This window comes from Crinia signifera, chromosome 9 (assembly GCF_055691185.1).
Source record: "Crinia signifera chromosome 9, ASM5569118v1, whole genome shotgun sequence".
NCBI classification, from domain to species: Eukaryota; Metazoa; Chordata; class Amphibia; order Anura; family Myobatrachidae; genus Crinia; species Crinia signifera.
Window position 1 is genome coordinate 511,767 of NC_139225.1, and position 20,286 is coordinate 532,052.

General features: G+C 47.5%; 1 protein-coding gene across 2 annotated transcripts in view; it reads right to left on the reverse strand.

Moving 5' to 3' along the window:
* Positions 1–597: 597 nt before the first annotated feature.
* The window catches only part of FPGS (folylpolyglutamate synthase), a 72,421-nt gene continuing 52,732 nt past the window's right edge, over positions 598–20,286 (reverse strand). For both annotated transcript variants that reach the window (XM_083160834.1, XM_083160833.1), the window contains exons 12-15: positions 17,673–17,823; positions 3,159–3,234; positions 2,834–2,900; positions 598–1,359 (exon numbers count right to left, since the gene is read on the reverse strand). In XM_083160834.1, the coding sequence (XP_083016960.1) occupies positions 944–1,359; positions 2,834–2,900; positions 3,159–3,234; positions 17,673–17,823 (710 nt within the window). In that variant the 3' untranslated portion in view covers positions 598–943. The remainder of the gene's footprint in view (positions 1,360–2,833; positions 2,901–3,158; positions 3,235–17,672; positions 17,824–20,286) is intronic.

Here is a 20,286-nt window from a genome sequence, read left to right on the forward strand (position 1 = left end):
GTGCATTTGGGTATTCCAGAGTTGCTGATTTCTGGACATATTTTCTTTGCCACCTTGCTCCATTAATAATGCATTCAATAAATTAGCAAACCGTTTCTCTGCCAAACCTACATCTCAGTGTCCTTATTTACTTGAGGAGGTTAAGTGATTACCAGATGACAGCTGCCCGGCCACTTCCTCCGGAGGGTGCACGCCGATCTAAGCGCTCCGAGAGTCACTTTGATATGCGCATGTTCCACACCATTCGATGGTCGGCGACCATCGAATGATGTGGGTGTCCACCCACAGGCTGTGAATGGATATGTTACATACGCTGCGAGGGACACTGACTACAGTGGGCCATGGATGGAATCAGTGACCTGTGACTTGGTGGTCTGTAGACAGACTGCTCTAGCCATCACCTATGGCATGTACAGCACAAGGGAAGGTATATACCCACCATTTCCATGTCTGTGGACAATGCAACACTGGGGAAGGGTCTCCATTTCCCACTCCTTAATTCATCATAATAAAGTGTGTATGCTGGTATACGCTAACATCTGTATCCCCCTTTCAGCAGAAGAACTGTTCACCCAAAGTAAAATAACACAACACAAACATTGTTAATAAATACTTCTCTTCAGGAATGAAATAAAAAATTATGCAAGGCAATTATCCAAATTTCTCCCACCTATGTACAGAAGGGCGTCAGTGAATCCATGAACAGTTATCTAGGACAGTTTAAAATAGCAGCCCTTTTGAAAAAGAAGGTCCAGATGTAATTATTAGTGAGATTAAACAGATTTGCTTCCAGAAACCCCAACAGAAGGGGCAAAAACAACAAAGACCATGTTAGAAGATGTCTCTGGCAACTAAGAGGATCCCACATCCATCGGCAGCAAGTCTGACAGCCGATTCAAGTAAACATGAAGGTGTCTGCTTTGTAAACTGTGCGCAGGCCAGGTCATTGAGTGAGGGATTGGTCAAGCAGTTTCAGAGCACCGCCCACCAGGTGGAGACTTCCTGTGATGAGAATCTGGATGTGAGCAGCCTCCCGCAGCAGGATGGAGCCAGAACTAGCCATGGGGTGGTGGTGGTGATTGGTATCCATGCAAGGGAAGTCAGGGTCCCTCCCCTGGGTGGCCCACTGCAAAGCGTGAGAGATACATGGGAACACAAGGGAGTTACAGTTTAAGAGATGCTCTGAAGAGGGGGCAAGGAGCAGTGGGGTGCCACGGGGGCTGCCTCTAATCAGCGAGTCAACAGGAGAGCCCCAGGGGTCAGAGCAGCCTCTCTCCCCCATCAGCAGGTTCCATTTCTTCTGGTTCTCCAAACAGCGGGTCAAGACGTTCTCTAGAGTTACATTATAATTCTGCTGATCTGAGGAGAGGAAACAATAGAAATAACTATTAAGTAGGACTTGTACAGCAGCTTTGATAACCTGTTATGTCACAGCAGGTTCTGTCTAGTACAAAGGTCACCAACTGGGTGGGGCACATTTTAAACACATTGATAATGGAAAACATTTCCTTTTTTTGCAAGGTTAGCAAGATATTTAAAGGACATTCCTTATTCTGCTTTCCAAATAAGCAAAGTAAAAAAGGAAGACTGTACTGCAGTGACTGTATGTTCTGCAATAATCACTTTTACTATAAATGACACGACCAGAAGAGGTGACTGTAGGCCAAGCCTCCATCTTAATTGCCATGTTTGTCACTATCAGGGTATTTAATGCAATATAATCTGCCACACTAAGAGAGTTACAATTCAAAGACATCTGAAGACGGACAAAGTCTGTCCATATTATGTGCTGTTGTGTAAAGCAGTGGTTCTTAACCTTGATCCTCAAGTACCCCCGAACAGGCGCACAGATTATTCATAGACACATTTTAAAAGATCACAGGTGGAGCTAATTACTTCACTTGTGATTCTGTGTGGAGACCTGCAAAATTGCACTGTTGGGTGCAAGTACCTTGAGAACCGAGGTTGAGAACCATTGGTGTAAAGGACCATATACACTGGACGACTAAGCTGAAAGCAGATCAATTTTCTTGTTTGAGCTGCTTTCAGCTGGCCAGTGTGTAGGGGGCTGCGGTGAGTGCTGATGCACACTCCCACATCATCGGCCGACAGCTGCCACTCATCTGCTGGCTTTCCATAGAATCCTGGGAAAATTGCTCAGAAAAGCGAATAGCAGCTCAGTGTGTATGCAGATTAGGAATCAGCGCAATAAACGTATCTACCATCACCTAAATAAGATATCATCTACGGCAGTGGTAGCCAACCCTAACCTACGAGAGCTACCAACAGTTCACATGTTCCAGACAACCTAGCTGCTGCACTGCTGCACTCATTAATCACTGACACATTTTAAAAGATCCACAGATGGAGCTAATTAGCTCACTTGTGATTCTGTGAGGAGACCTGCAAAACATGCACTGTTGGTAGCTCTCGAGGACTAGGGTTGGCTACCCCAGATCTACAGCATGTGTCCTCAAACTGCAGCCCTCCAGATGTTGTGAAACTACAAATCCCAGCATGCTTTGCCACAGTTTTGCTATAAGGGAGTGTTAACTGTGGCAAGGCATGCTGGGATTTGTAGTTTCACAACATCTGGAGGGCCGCAGTTTGAGGACCCATGATCTACAGGAAACCAATTTCTAATAGGGTAACCCTGTATTACCAAAATGGCTGTTAATGTCACCAATTTAAAATCAGACATGACAGCCAATGGGAAACCACTTTGGTGGTGATCTGAAATAGAAGATATTGCAGTGTGATGCCAGCATTACAGAACACACAGGAAGTGGTGTTTGTAGATACCAGCTTGTGTCATCTCGGATTAGATTCTTACCTGCTATCCCCACACCTGATACTTCACTGATGTTGGGACAGAATACAGCATAGTCAAAATCACAGGGCTGAAAGCACAAGAGAAGCTGGTGAGATGTGGACATTACCAGAAACATTATAAGGGCAGCCAGGAGAACTGGCGCTGTGTGACCATTATACAGACTGGAGACAATTCATATAGGCCCGTACAAATGTTCTACACAAGAGGTTTGATAGGCCAAACAATAAGCCAACATAATGGCTACTATATTTAGGCATTAAGAATGCTGGGAAACAATGAATGCTTAACTAGGCAATATGTCAAGTAGATAAAAACACTGACTTACATGTAGCAGCTTTAACAGTGCAGCAGTGTCCCTCTCCCCTGTGGCATTAAAGACCAGTACTCGAACTACAGACCCCCTGCAAAGAAACATGATCAGTACTGTTAATGCAATTAAACAGATAGCAGTTTCCACTGTGGCAGACAGCGACACCTTGAGGCACCCATAGGTTGCTGCAGCCTCCATTAAAGTGGCTGGAATTTTAAAATGAAATTCATGCCAGAATTTAAAGTAATACATATGTTGGTGTGCCCTGCAGCGGACACTCTGGGATGCAGTTAAAATCCCGGCGGTCAGAATCCCGACACACCTAATAGCAGCATTTGCAAATGGATCGGACATCGTAAATCATTGTGTCTAGTGTCAAAATACCATTATGAAGTTAAATTTGCACATAACGCAAGTGTGACAGAAGAGCTTGTATTTAAGAAATTAAAGCCCATCAAATATCTCCCAGTATGGAATGGACCTTGAAGAGGCGATACCTCTGGGAAGGGCTGGTCTGAATTTGGCTGATGTACTCCATTCCCAAAGCTGTGGAGTAACCATACAGAATACAAACGGTTTGTTTGCAAGAAGCAAACGGAAAGACAAATGTGTCTTTTTGGGCGCACTCTTTTGTATGTTAATTGTATGACATAATTATTAACTTAACATAACTTTTAATGGACTCTTCATATAAAATATAGGGAGCATTCATCAATACTTCTTTGATTATTGATCAGTTGGTTACACCTTATATCTCGACTGTCAATCAAATAAATTGTATCTTGATTGCCTTGGCATATCACAAGACTATTTGTAACTTTTCTCACTTTAATTAAAAATTAATCACAGATACGTAATATTTCAATTGCCTTCGCATGTCGCATTCAATAGACTTTGTCAACTTAGCCCAGGTGATCTCACACTTTTGTTGTCTGTCTTTTTATATTTATTTCAGTGCTCTGTAATTCAGAGTAATGTTGTATGTCTGAAGATTGTTGGGTATTCGTAGTCTACAGAAGCCCGCGTGAACAAGTGCTCCCACAGTCGGTGGCTCCTGTGCATCTGCTGTTTGGTCATCATACCAGTTATTCACCAGGAGTCTCCTCTCTGGTTATTAAGCTGGCCCCTTGTTGGCACTGCTGGAATCTAGCCCAGGTTGGGGTATATAGGTAACTATTCGGAAGTGGTGTCAAATGAGAGTACCAGGTTGGTTGTATACGGGAGCTAAGGTACAGATCCCTTCTGCTTTCCAATACAGTACAATATGTCACCCTGATGCTTTTCAGTATTGCAGGGATGGCACCAAGGACTGGATGGTTGAGAGAGTGTTGGAAACGTGGATCACAGGTGCAGAGTGTCAGATCACCTGATAATTAGACTTCTGCTGTGACAGATCTGCCGTAGGCATCGAATCCCTGATGAGAGAGTCTTATGTTATCTGGTTTGGTACGGACAAGAAATACATGATCGGGGCTAGATAGAGAAACACAGTGAATGACTAATTATATTTAAGTATTGTGTGATAGAGCATCTGAGGTAAATCACATTAGTTATATAGGTTTAGGAAAGACTTCCTACACCCTGGGAAAGGTTACACCGAATTAGTGACACTTCACACAGTTAAGCCATTGTTATATATGCACATTTCAGATCGTACATACAGCTTAGCGGACTATGTTGTGGAGCGTGGAAGGCTTGCTGATCCATGGCAGTCCACAGCTGGAGCAGAGCCAGAACTGTGTGTGCCATAGCAACATTTTAATGGGCCCTTGTCCTTCCATAGTTACATAGTAGGTGAGGCTGAATAAAGACTTGCGTCCATCTATAGTTCAATCTATGTTTATAATAGCTTATCCCTTGTTGTATAGTATGTTCTGATATTTAAAACAGATTATGTTAATTATTTGTACCCATGGATGTTTTTAACCAATAAATGTTTATCCAACCTTATATTAAATGTATTTATAGTGTCTGCCGACACCACTTCCAGGAAGAGAGAGTTCCAAAGTTTGACTGTTCTGACTGTAAAGAAATTTTTTCTTATAGATGAACAAAATCTTTTTTCTTCTAATCTAAACTCGTGCCCTCGCGTCCTAGATTCCTTTCTAGTAGAAAAAAGGGTGTTTGATAGTTCCTTATATTGGCCCCTAATATATTTATACATGTTGAGCATGTCCCCCCTTAAACGTCTCTTCTCTAGTGTAAATAGTCCCAAATTGTTTAATCTTTCCTCATAGCGTAAATTCTCCATTCCCCTAATAAGCTTTGTTGCTCTTCTTTGGATTTTTTTCTACTTCTATGATGTCTTTTTATGGTGCGGGGCCCAGAATTGCACTTCGTATTCGAGGTGCGGTCTAACCAATGATTTGTACAAAGGGATAATTACTTTTGAATCCCTAGTTTCCATGCCCCTTTTAATACATGCTAGAGTTTTATTGGCCTTTTTTGTTGCTATATTACATTGAGCACTACACCCCAGTTTGTTGTCTATTTGGACTCCTAGATCCTTTTCGAGTACTGAATTACCCAATTCCTCCCCGCTTAGGTTATAACTAGCACACTGGTTGCGTCTCCCAAGGTGCATGACCTTGCATTTGTTCACATTGAACCTCATCTTCCACTTTTTTGCCCACTCGTCTAGATTGTCCTGATCATTTTGAAGCATGGTGACATCTTCTGCTGATTTAACAACTCTGCTCAGTTTTGTATCGTCTGCAAAGATGGATACATTGCTGAGTAACCCCATCCCAATATCGTTAATAAAAATGTTAAATAAAATGGGCCCAAGAACCGAACCTGATTCCTATAGGAGACACCTCTCCACAGCAGTCGTTACTATTGCACCAAAGAACTATTAATTTACAGAACAGACCCCTGTGCTCATATTGTGATATAAGAGTGTCCCAGTACATATTATGTAACATAATACCCTGCAGTTCATTGAATCACCCAATGGGGAAAGAAAAATAGGATTTGTCCTTACAGCTAAATCCCTTTATCAGATTACATAGGGGACACTGGAGAACGCACTGGGTGTAAACGGGTGAGAGTGGAGCCTGCAGGTTACATTTCTTTACAATTGTGGTTGGCTGCTCCCCTCTATACATAACCAAGCACGAGCAGAAAGAGGGGAAGAGTAGAGACCGAGGAAGAGAGACAAGGAGGAACCAACCCGGAAAATGTCCAAGGACCAAAACACAGAGATAACCAAGTAGTAGCTGGAAGCCTACCAAAGAACACTGTAGTAAGGAAAATCACCAGGACGTATCACTGCAGCCCTGGGAATGTGCTGAGAAACTGCACAAACATATCCAGAAATAGTGGCTGCAAGGCAGCAGCACTGCAGAACATAACAAAAGTCTCCGCGTCAGGTCAGTATTGTGTAGAGTGCTGGCATATGAGCTATCGGAGAAGGTACGGAGTAGTATCTCCGTGTGTGGAACGTATCAGGTTTTGCAAAAGGGCTAAGACATCAGAGATGGGATCTGAGGTTGCGACCTATAATTTTACAGGTCTATTAACTTAATTGTAATGAGACACCCGTTGTGCTCAACCTTACAGACCAGCCTAGTGAAAGCTGCAGGAAGCTCCTGACTCTACAGAGAGATTATACAGAACAGCAACATTGTTACAGTAGAGAGACTCCAAGCTGTGATGCCAGGTTACCTGACGGATGTCGCACAAATCAAACAGGTTTTGTAAGTGTTTTTTGCAGGGAGATTATACATAAGATGGCCTGGACCCACAGACTGGCCTGTCTCAGGGGGGGGGGGGGGTTAGGGTGGGGGATGAGAGACCGGCTTAGCCATGCAGTATAACTCCAAACCCCAGTACATAGGTGAGGACACTGACATGACAAGTAACAAGGTACAGTACAGGTGGGAGACATTAGTCACAGGAAGAGGAGCAGCAGAACACGAGGACATGCACTGACACTAGGGGGAGGAAGGTACAGGTGGGAGACATTAGTCACAGGAAGAGGAGCAGCAGAACACGAGGACATGCACTGACACTAGGGGGAGGAAGGTACAGGTGGGAGACATTAGTCATAGGAAGAGGAGCAGCAGAACACGGGGACATGCACTGACAATAGGGGGAGGAAGGGGGATGCGGTCATTTGGTCTACTGCATTATGGTCGACAGTCATTAGGTCGAATCCATTAGGTCGACATGCCTCTAGGTCGACATGGGAAAAGGTCGACATGATTCTAGTTCGAAAGGTCATTAGTTCGACAAGGTCATTAGTTCGACAAGGTCATTAGTTCGACAAGGTCATTAGTTCGACAAGGTCATTAGTTCGACAAGGTCATTAGTTCGACAAGGTCATTAGTTCGACATTGTCTATGTCGACATTCACAAGGTCGACATGGAGTTTTTCACACATAATGCAATAGACCAAATGAAGGTACAGGTGGGAGACATTAGTCACAGGAAGAGGAGCAGCAGAACACGAGGACATGCACTGACACTAGAGGGAGGAAGGTACAGGTGGGAGACATTAGTCACAGGAAGAGGAGCAGCAGAACACGGGGACATGCACTGACACTAGGGGGAGGAAGGTACAGGTGGGAGACATTCTTCACAGGAAGTGGTGCAGCAGAACATGAGGACATGCACTGACACTAGGGGGAGGAAGGTGCAGGTGGGAGACATTCTTCACAGGAAGAGGAGCAACAGAACACGAGGACATGCACTGACACTAGAGGGAGGAAGGTACAGGTGGGAGACATTCTTCACAGGAAGAGGAGCAGCAGAACACGAGGACATGCACTGACACTAGGGGGAGGAAGGTACAGGTGGGAGACATTAGTTACAGGGAGAGGAGTAGCAGAACACGAGGACATGCACTGACACTAGAGGGAGGAAGGTACAGGTGGGAGACATTCTTCACAGGAAGAGGAGCAGCAGAACACGAGGACACGCACTGACACTAGGGGGAGGAAGGTACAGGTGGGAGACATTCTTCACAGGAAGAGGAGCAGCAGAACACGAGGACACGCACTGACACTAGAGGGAGGAAGGTACAGGTGGGAGACATTAGTCACAGGAAGAGGAGCAGCAGAACACGGGGACACGCACTGACACTAGAGGAAGGAAGGTACAGGTGGGAGACATTCTTCACAGGAAGAGGAGCAGCAGAACACGAGGACACGCACTGACACTAGAGGGAGGAAGGTACAGGTGGGAGACATTAGTCACAGGAAGAGGAGCAGCAGAACACGAGGACATGCACTGACACTAGGGGGAGGAAGGTACAGGTGGGAGACATTCTTCACAGGAAGAGGAGCAGCAGAACACGAGGACACGCACTGACACTAGAGGCAGGAAGGTACAGGTGGGAGACATTAGTCACAGGAAGAGGAGCAGCAGAACACGGGGACACGCACTGACACTAGAGGGAGGAAGGTACAGGTGGGAGACATTCTACACAGGAAGTGGTGCAGCAGAACATGAGGACATGCACTGACACTAGAGGGAGGAAGGTACAGGTGGGAGACATTCTTCACAGGAAGAGGAGCAGCAGAACACGAGGACACGCACTGACACTAGGGGGAGGAAGGTACAGGTGGGAGACATTAGTCACAGGAAGAGGAGCAGCAGAACACGAGGACATGCACTGACACTAGGGGGAGGAAGGTACAGGTGGGAGACATTCTTCACAGGAAGAGGAGCAGCAGAACACGAGGACATGCACTGACACTAGAGGCAGGAAGGTACAGGTGGGAGACATTAGTCACAGGAAGAGGAGCAGCAGAACACGGGGACACGCACTGACACTAGAGGGAGGAAGGTACAGGTGGGAGACATTCTTCACAGGAAGAGGAGCAGCAGAACACGAGGACATGCACTGACACTAGGGGGAGGAAGGTACAGGTGGGAGACATTAGTTACAGGGAGAGGAGTAGCAGAACACGAGGACATGCACTGACACTAGAGGGAGGAAGGTACAGGTGGGAGACATTCTTCACAGGAAGAGGAGCAGCAGAACACGAGGACACGCACTGACACTAGGGGGAGGAAGGTACAGGTGGGAGACATTCTTCACAGGAAGAGGAGCAGCAGAACACGAGGACATGCACTGACACTAGAGGCAGGAAGGTACAGGTGGGAGACATTCTTCACAGGAAGAGGAGCAGCAGAACACGGGGACACGCACTGACACTAGAGGGAGGAAGGTACAGGTGGGAGATATTCTTCACAGGAAGAGGAGCAGCAGAACACGAGGACATGCACTGACACTAGGGGGAGGAAGGTACAGGTGGGAGACATTCTTCACAGGAAGAGGAGCAGCAGAACACGAGGACATGCACTGACACTAGAGGGAGGAAGGTACAGGTGGGAGACATTAGTCACAGGAAGAGGAGCAGCAGAACACGAGGACATGCACTGACACTAGAGGGAGGAAGGTACAGGTGGGAGACAGTCACAGGAAGAGAAGCAGCAGAACATGAGGACATGCACTGACACTAGAGGGAGGAAGGTACAGGTGGGAGACATTCTTCACAGGAAGAGGAGCAGCAGAACACGAGGACATGCACTGACACTGGGGAGAGGAAGGTACAGGTGGGAGACAGTCACAGGAAGAGGAGCAGCAGAACACGGGGACATGCACTGACACTAGAGGGAGGAAGGTACAGGTGGGAGACATTAGTCACAGGAAGAGAAGCAGCAGAACACGAGGACATGCACTGACACTGGGGAGAGGAAGGTACAGGTGGGAGACAGTCACAGGAAGAGGAGCAGCAGAACACGGGGACATGCACTGACACTAGAGGGAGGAAGGTACAGGTGGGAGACAGTCACAGGAAGAGGAGCAGCAGAACACGGGGACATGCACTGACACTAGAGGGAGGAAGGTACAGGTGGGAGACATTAGTCACAGGAAGAGAAGCAGCAGAACACGGGGACATGCACTGACACTAGAGGGAGGAAGGTACAGGTGGGAGACATTAGTCACAGGAAGAGAAGCAGCAGAACACGAGGACATGCACTGACACTGGGGAGAGGAAGGTACAGGTGGGAGACAGTCACAGGAAGAGGAGCAGCAGAACACGGGGACATGCACTGACACTAGAGGGAGGAAGGTACAGGTGGGAGACATTAGTCACAGGAAGAGGAGCAGCAGAACACGAGGACATGCACTGACACTAGGGGGAGGAAGGTACAGGTGGGAGACATTAGTCACAGGAAGAGGAGCAGCAGAACACGCGGACATGCACTGACACTAGGGGGAGGAAGGTACAGGTGGGAGACATTAGTCACAGGAAGAGGAGCAGCAGAACACGAGGACATGCACTGACACTAGAGGGAGGAAGGTACAGGTGGGAGACATTCTTCACAGGAAGAGGAGCAGCAGAACACGAGGACATACACTGACACTAGGGGGAGGAAGGTACAGGTGGGAGACATTCTTCACAGGAAGAGGAGCAGCAGAAAACGCGGACATGCACTGACACTAGAGGGAGGAAGATTCAGGGGAATACGCCTCCTCTGACCTTTTCATACCCCCACTAGGGACGTTGGCGTGGAGTTGACTTTATATGGTGTGGCGAGCGCAGCGAGCCCGAAGCGTGGCGAGCGCTGCGAGAGCACGCGGATTACATTTAAAGTAATACGCGTCCGCTCGCCACGCTTCGTGCTCGGTGGCTCGCTGCGCTCCCCATACTATATAGGGTCAACTCCACGCCGACGTGGATAGTGGGGGTATGAAAAGGTCGGAGGATGCGTACCGCCTCCGCTCGCCACGCTTCGTGTGGGTGCATTTAACATTGTAAGCCCCCATTAGGGTGCTTATACAATAAAAAATCGTATAGGGGGCTTTATACAATTTTAAATCGCATCGGTGTGCATCGGGTGTATGGCACGCGATGCGATTATATGTCATACGACTTAATATCGTGGGCGCCGTGCTAATACACAAGTACCGAAATTTTAACTGCACAGGTAACTCCAGGCTGCCAATCCTGGGTCACTCACACTGGTGGCAGTCCCTAGCATCCCACACACTGCACTGTGCACACGACACAGCTGCACACCGGGGGGGGGGGGGTCTCTTCCGCCGGCCACCTAGAAGCTGCAGCCATCCCCATATTCGCTGGTCTCTCCAGGCACAGTGAAAATCGGCGGCTCCGGGATCTCTTCTCTAGCCACCGGGTTTCTCTCTACCAGGGGCAGATCTAGACCCCCCTGTGTCTGTCTCTGGTCTTCTGCAGCTGTCAAACCCACAACATTAAATAAAAAATCATGCCACAGCTTGCCGCCTCCAGCAGGTGCCACCCATAGGCCTGTGCCTTGCGGGCCTAGTGGGAAATCCAGCGCTGGCAGCACCTGTAGTGCAACATGGTCTTGCATGGTTGTGTGCTTGCCCGGAGAGGACACAGACGTGGGAGAATTACAGCCCTCCAGAATGGCCATGTCAGCTCTATGCAGGAGATGCCAAGATACCAAAGGCGGCTGATGGTGCTTACCGTGCACACCTAGTGCTGCTTGTACCCCCAGCTCACTAAACAAAAGGTGAGGTTTAGAAGTGGAGTCGTCAACTATACTTCTAAAATAAATTTTAAATGCCAGATGAAGAAATGTCGCTAACACATGTAAAAGCCCCATAGCAGCTGCATTCCCTGCATCTAGGATCACTATGTCCGTGGGAGTTGCTCTCCCACAATGAGCCAAACACCCCCCACCCCGGACACACACCCACTGTCTCCCCACCTACTACACTCCCCTCCCAACTGTAATTCACTCCATAACCAAGGCGCAGGGATTCGGATTATCTGCTGTTCTATTTACTCCTTTTGTATGGTCAGAGGGATTTATTTTCACCAAAGCCTACCAGGCTATTTGCAAACACTGTAAAGGTGGTGTCCAGTTTTAGCATGGCCAAATACCAAAACTGATGCAGGGCATGCTGGGATGTGTAGTTCAACAACAGTTATGGAATATTTTTTGGACCTCAAAAATACATCTAATGATGAAAAAAAGATTCATCCTTGAGGGTATCTCCCTCATTCTAACAAATAATTATTTCTGGTATGAGGGGTCCTACTATCTTCAGCTCACCGGGACCGCTATGGGCACCAGGCTGGCACCTAGCTATGCCAACCTTTTCATGGCATGGTGGGAGGCCACTTCGGTCTGGAGTGGCCACCCGTATGGTGCCAGCCTGGTGTCCTGGTCCCGGTACATTGACAATGTCTTTTTCGTCTGGAGGGGAGGAGAGTCTTCCCTTGAAACTTTCTCGAGATATCTCAATGAGAATAATTTGTCTATTAAACTCACCTTTGAAACCAGTAAAAGGGAGGTGCATTTTCTTGATCTGTCCATTTATATAGAGAACAATGTGATAAAAACAAAAAATGATATCAAGAGTACAGATTGCAATTCATATATCCCGTTTGATAGCAATCATCATGCAAACTGGAAAAGGAGTGTGCCTAAGAGCCAATTTTTCCGTATACGGAAGAATTGCACAGATGTAACCATGTATAGAGAACAAGCGGAAGTGATGCAACAACAATTCATTGCTAAAGGGTACGATCCAGTAGTAGTGAGAAGTGCTCTAAAAGAAGAAGAAATGGTACTCTTTACTTAGTGCGGCGCCCGTCGCGGGCATCGCGGGTACATTAATGTATGGCCGCGACGCGACCGACGCGATGCCCGCGATTTGCCATTGAAATCAATGTAAAACATAAAAATCGTGTCGGTCGCGTCGCGGCCGGCCATAAACGTACCCGCGATGCCCGCGACGCGATGCTCACGATTTCCCATAGGGAACAATGTTAAAAGTCGCGATGGACCCGATTTTAGTGTTAAATGGCTCAATCAACCCGATTTGGCCATAGGAATCAATGTTAAATGGGCCACAGAGCCCATTAACCCTTAATTGTCCCCCCAAATTTTTAATGCCACCCCACGATCCACGCCAACCCGAAGCGTGGCGAGCGCAGCGAGCCCGCGAGGGGCGGCGGTACGCGTCCTCCGACCTTTTCATGCCCTACTATCCACGTCGGCGTGGTGTGAGAATATAATAGTGTGGCGAGCGCAGCGAGCCACCGAGCCCGAAGCGTGGCGAGCCCCGCGAGGGGACGCGGATACCTTCACAGGTAGACGCGTCCCCTCGCGGGCTTCACAGGTGTCCGTGGCGACCCGGACACCTGTGAAGCCCGCGAGGGGACGCGTCTACCTGTGAAGGTATCCGCGTCCCCTCGCGGGGCTCGCCTCGCTGCGCTCGCCACACTATTATATTCTCACACCACGCCGACGTGGATAGTAGGGCATGAAAAGGTCGGAGGACGCGTACCGCCGCCCCTCGCGGGCTCGCTGCGCTCGCCACGCTTCGGGTTGGCGTGGATCGTGGGGTGGCGTTAAAATTTTTTGGGGACATTTAAGGGTTAATTGGGCCTAATTCAGGGTTAATATGGCCAAATCGGGTCAATTGAGCCATTTAACAGTGAAATCGCGGTCAATCAGCCTTTTTTAACATTGTTCCCTATGGGAAAATCGCGGTGATCGCGGTCATCGCGACCATCCAATTTTACCCGCGATTACCGCGATCACCGCGATTTTTACCCGCGATGACCACGATTTTGATCGGTGGCGCCGTGCTAAGTAAAGAGTACCGAAGAAATTAATAGAATAGAGGCTTTGAAAAAGGGCCCCAAAAAGATCAAAGAAAATAAGAGAGGGGTACCCTTCATTACAAAATTTAATTCTCAACATAAAGAGATAGAATGCATTATAAAAAAACACTGGGGTATCCTCAAGAGTGACCCACTGCTTGAGAAGTACATAGGAACTACTCCTAATTTTATTTACAGGAGATCGGATAACATTAAAAATATGGTAGTACGGAGTGCAATTAATACACCTGAAACACGGAACTTGATAAAAACAAAGGGGTTCCATCGGTGTGGTACTCGCAGCATCTGTAAGGTGTGCAAGTCCACAGAAAGAAAGCTTTTGGAGTATAAGTCAAACCAAACAGGGAAAATATACGAAATTAAGGACTTTGTGACCTGTGACACGAAATATTGTATCTATTTACTATGCTGTACATGTGATAAACAATATATAGGAAAAACCTCTAGAGCACTAAAAGTACGCCTGTGGGAACATGTACGCAACATCAAGAAGGGCATGGAGAGTCATAGTGTGTCCTTACACTTTAAAAATGTTCATGGTAGTGACCCTCGGTTTATTAAATCATTTTGTGGCATCAAGGTGGTTAATTCCAATTGGAGGAGGGACGATAGAGACATCAGATTGTCTCAAACTGAAATTAAATCGATATATGACCTCAAAACCCTGATGCCAAAGGGCTTAAACACAGATTTTTAATTAAAATGTTTCTTGATATGATCTGCCTGTATATAATGGGTTTTTTATATGATCTGCCTGCATATTCGCTACTACATATAGAAATGACGTACAAATCTTAAGGATGAAATGGTGTAAATCTCTACAGTGACTGACCCATTTTTTATCTTTCTATTTTATTATGGGGGAGATGACCCGCGATAGCATGACAGCTACCACCAGTGTCTAGTTCATATGATCCGCAGTGGAACGCATTCAGAACAACTAATCCCTGGTAACAAGCCTGCAGCTTGCGTTCCACAGAAGTCTGCGCCGCGGTCTGACAGGAAGCGACATGCCGGGCGGTGACCCGCACGTTGCGTTCCACCAAACGGACATGACGCGTGTATGATCACACAGTAAGATCCCGGAAGTATCTCCTGACAGACGCCGTGCAATTAAAAAGAAAACCAGAAGCGGATCTCTTATGCATGTATATAAGTGTTGCTCCCTATGTTTATCTCGCACTTTATATGTATTTAATAGTGGATTATGAATGTCTTTTTTATTATTGTTAAGTAAGTATGAAATTAATTGTATTTTAAGTGTTTTATGTGCATTGATGAATTTGTCAGAGCACTGATCTCTGCCAGGTTTTAGAATTATCATGTTTGGTTCAGGCATATATACCCTGCCTGGATCCATTTTATCTTGTACTACACCCTGAGGAAGAACATTAATGTTCGAAACGCGTTGGTGTTTAAAGGACTTTTATCTGGACCCTTCCACCTCCATCCAACCCTTGTGCCATCGTTGGGTCGTCTGTGTCGATGCCACCTCTTATTCCGGGTGAGAGGACAGATATACAGCCGTGGAAGTGTGGGGCCCTGTTGCTTGCTGATTTTTAAATAAATGTGATTTTTACCTGTGGACCAGTCGTGTGAAGTCTGCTGAATAAAGAAACCTTTTGATGAACATAGGGGCTGTTCCCTCGGTGAGTGTCTTTCCATTGGTTTGGTGTATAGACGTTTAAAGATACCTTGATGTGAACATCTCCTAGTCAATCTAGGTGAGTGGCGGTGGTTGTTTCACCCTACTGAATCAGAGTTTTCACCTTGAAAAAGCTGTTTTTGCGGCGAAACGCGTTAGCCCAGGCTTCAATTTGCCCCTTGAATACGCTGCTCCTTACCATCACCATCCACTACCCACAACCCACAACCAACTGGAGATCCAAAAACTGCGAATACCATCGGCACACCTGACCTGGAGTGAGGCACTCTCCTTCTGAAGGCAAGCCGCCTATCTAATACCCACCCAGTGTCATCCTGTGGACGCCTCGACCTAACTTTCCATTCCGAATTGGGAGGCTCGCTACCCCCATATCACACCTGGATAAAGTTTTACAGAGCACCGCTGTGGCCAAGCACTACAGGATCTAACCATCATTGGGTTCCCATTGAACTGTGGACTTACAAAAGGTGATATCAATACCCCAGTGGATGCAGCATATTTCCCTCCCTTCCTCCCCCCTCTTTTTTTACTGTGAATTTGTATTGTATTTTATGTATTGTATTGTATTGCATTGCATGTTATTGTAGTATTAAAATATACTCTTTTTAAATATCCTCACTCTGGGCGGGATGTATTAACATACATCGCCGCCCTTCGCACTGCAGCCGCCGCGATGCTGCCGCATATGTACTAACATATGCGGCCAGCATCGGGTTGCGGTGACGGAGACCCCCGCGATACCTGTGATGTGGGCTGCGGGGGTCTCCGTCACCTCCCGGCGGCTGGCAGCGTCCCCCTGCATCTCCTCCTCCCCCCTGAAGCCGGATGTCCTCCCGCCTGTCACACCAGGGGGGGGGGGAGATTTTGGAGGACGGGGGGGCGCGCGGACATCGTACGGCGGGAGGCGAAAGAAGCCCATAGGCTTCTATAGGGTATCGCCACCCAGCCTTGCGAAAACGGGGCGGACGAGGATTGATACATAGGAAAATGCCGTAAAACAGGGGTTTTACGGCATTTTCCCTTTAGTAAATCTCGCCCTCTGTCATCAATGAGCGCAGTCTACCCTTCCTTTTTCCATTTTCTATAGGGACTGACAATCCCTTTTTTGACAGCTGCTGGTTGAGGCCACTCATACAGGCGCCCCTTCAGTTACTTTGGTAACTGACCCCCCCGTTCTTTTCCAGAGTTTTCAGTCTGTGTGCTAACTGAAAAATCCTTTTTTCTTCTGTCCCACGTGTTGGTGAACACCTGGATTAGAACCGTCTACCCTGAGAAAAGCACTGTGAAGATCCACCTCTGTAAATTGTAACAGTTGGAGTGTCAAGGTTCTCAATCACTGATCTATAATAAGATCAGGAGGTCAGAGTACCCACCTAAGAAGTGCTGCAGCCAATGTACAGTTTTCTGGGTACACATTAGAAGAGGTGTACCTGGCAGGACATCAGTAGCGATGGGACACAGCATAGGAAAGTGCATCCTCACCAGTGTTCCCTCTTCGCTGTGCGCGCGCACACAACTCAACGAGCATGCGCACAGACATTACAACAGAGCGCACAAAGCAGCAGTGGTCCCTTTTTGCAGTTGTGGACTCAATGTGTGTTTCACCCATTAACTACATTGTGTGCTGTGTTTTTAATGTTTAAATGCTTAATATCATTTTGAAATAAAGTTAACACAAATGCTGAAGGTCATTTTCCAGTTATATATAATTGACGCACAAAAATGTACATTTCCTTCCAAAGTTGCACAGCCAAAATCTTTTGCCGCACACAGCCTTCGGAAAATTAGAGGGAACATTGATCCTCACTAACTGATGCCAGGAGCATGGCCCCCGCTAGTTATGTCTCCTGTCAGCCCTATGGAGGATGTCTCTGAATGAGCAGGAGCGGATAAACGGAATCGTACGTTTTGCTCTTCCGATCAATTGGATTTGAACAAATCAGTCAAAACATTGACTACTGTGTAACCAGCTTTTGTGGACCAGGCCTTGGTAAAGCAAGTGAGAGGGTGGCAGCATGAAGTACCCTCCTACAACACCAAGCTGGCGCACAGTTGACATTGGCGTGACTTCTTTGTCACCAACAGCAGAAGTAAGTTTGCTAAAACCCCATAAAAGCACAGCGGACAATAGAGGGGCAGCGTAGGACTATTCCCAAGACACTAGCATTGAGGGAGACCTGCCATAGACATACAGCTTGACGTCACCTCATTACAGGCACTTACATTTCAGCTTTCTCATCATTGTGTGCCACCTCCTGGAACCATTTGACACAGGCCTTTATACTGCTGCTGGTGTGCGCTCCATCAATGTAATAAGATATTGGGCCGTGGTGTAATACCTGTGTGCGTCCAAGCCACACAGTATCCTGTAACCCTGTAATAGGATATACAGATGACAAAATGCGAGAGGCAGTTGTGTCAGTCATAAATCAGGTCAGACAGAACAGAAGTTACATGGCGAGTGCTTCATTGTAAACATACACCTACGAATGGCTCAGCCTCACATTTGGGTGAAAATGTAAATGGACAATACCCAAATAGGATTATCCACTGAAAATGGCAATTTGCAGCAAACATAAAACAACTTCATAATTGAGAACAGCAAGAGAACTTACAAAATATCATCTTGCCTTTAAATTAAAAGTAAATCATTTTTATGTATATATTATCATGTATTATTCCATAAAGCATAAGAATTGAACCAAGAGTTTAACAAACTTAAGCTGGGCACACAATGAGCAATATGCTGTCCGGTTGATCGGAGTAGCATTGAATGTACCAGCAATATGCGCACTTCCATGGTCACCTGCAATGTACTGCACATCCAACCTAAAGATATCGTTAACACTATGCATGCTAATGGACGGAACAGTAGTTAGTCAGTCTGGGCAGACGTGACCTAACCCCCTTCTCTCTAGGGTGTACCCAGCTTTGGACAACTGCTAACAGAGGGGTATATTTGTATCTGATCGCAGTGGGGCAATTCTGCAGAGCTCTGCGATTACATAGCCGTTGCCCCGTCAGAGCAAAAACTCGCCCTCTGCAAGGCTGGGAATGGCTAGTGAAAAAAATCACGAGCGTTTGGCAATTAACTGAAAATCTATTCACAACCTACTATCAAATGATCTTCCCAGTGTGTGGTCTGTGCGTAACCCAGAACTTCGTCTTCCTGGGCATTGCTCGATTGGTAACCTTGCTTGATAAACTTCTGACAGTTAGTCTTTGGCCTATAGCTCCAGCACTGCAGCCTGGACACTCTCCCCAGCTGGACCTCTGTGACCTGGCCCATGTATTTCTGCCAGACAGACAACTTTTCCTAATGCTCCGATCCTTGCAACCTTCTGGCCACAGGGTGACTAACTAGCCTCTCTGCAGCACTATTCCCAGGAAACAAACCATCCCACCAAATCTGATGAGCGTCCCTAGTAGTAGTAGTAGTAGTAGTACGTTTATTTATAAGGCGCCACAAAGTGTCCGCAGCGCCGTACATAGCAAACAAAAAAAAAAACAAATTACAAGGTTACGTACAGGGTGTGTAGAAAGATACAGTATAAATAGGGGTATAGCTGGTAGAACTAAAATCAGCATCAGTTCAGAAGTAGGTGTCAAAATAGTCAAGGAGACCGAAGATGAAGTAGAGGAAGGGAAGAACAGGACAGGAGGACAGGTGAGGTAATGAGGTAGGGTGAGTACGTGAGGAAGGAGGGCCCTGCTCATAAGAGTTAACATACTAAAAATAGGTGGGTGGACGAACGAAATACAATAGGATAAGTAGGAACGGAGGGGAACGGAGGCAGGATAGGAGGATCAAAAGAGGTTAGGAGGAGGGATAGGCTAGTCGAAAAAAGTGGGTTTTGAGGGAGCGCTTGAAGGAGGTAAGGGAATCAGATAGCCTGATGGGTGGCGGGAGGTTGTTCCAGTGCAGGGGGGCAGCGCGAGAGAAGTCTTGGACACGGGAGTGGGAGGAGGTGATTACACTTAAGGCCCCCATACATTAGCCCGACTTGTCCTAGGGAGCTCCCCCGGGAGGGGAACACACGATTAGGCACTTGATGTGCCAAGTTTTGCATATGATAAATAGCCATGCGATTTATCATATGCAACTCCCGGGGAGCTGCGGGCAGGGGGAGAGCCGGGCAGAGTCAGCGGCGGCAGATGCTGGGACCTGCAGGAGGGGGGGGGCGGGCATGGTAAGCTGTCAAATAGGCAGCGGGCGCTGGAGAGCCGGGCAGGGGACACAGAGGCAGCGCGCGGGGGTGCGCCGGGGAACCGACTAGGGAGCTGGGCAGGAGGGTTGGGGACTCACTCTGCAAGGGAGGAAAAATAAAAAAACTGAGAGCTCTCAGCCAATCACTGGCTGCCCATTCATTTGTATTGGTTTTTATCTCCTTGCAGCTGCAGAGTGAGTCCTCGATCCTCCTGCCCAGCTCCCTCATCGGTTCACCGGCGTCCACCCCCAAGCGCTGCCTCTGTGTCCCCTGCCCAGCTCTCCAGCACCCCCCTGCCCGCTGCCTATTTGACAGCGTACCATGCCCGTTTCCCCCCCACCCCCTGCAGGTCCCCAGCATCTGCCGCCGCTGACTCTGCCCGGCTCTCAGGCGTCCCCCGCTCGCTGCTACTGCCCGCCTCTCACTGCCCTCGTAGTGTCCCCCGCCCGCTGACCCTGCTGCCCAGAGGCTGCACATAAGATTTGGGAAATCTTATGTGCATCCGGTCCGACTCCGATGCAATGCGCACGGGACCGCGCATCGGATCAGAGGGGATGTTTAAACATGAGATTTGGGCCGATTTCATGGCCCGATTCATCCGAATCGGGTGAAATCGTGCCCAAATCGCA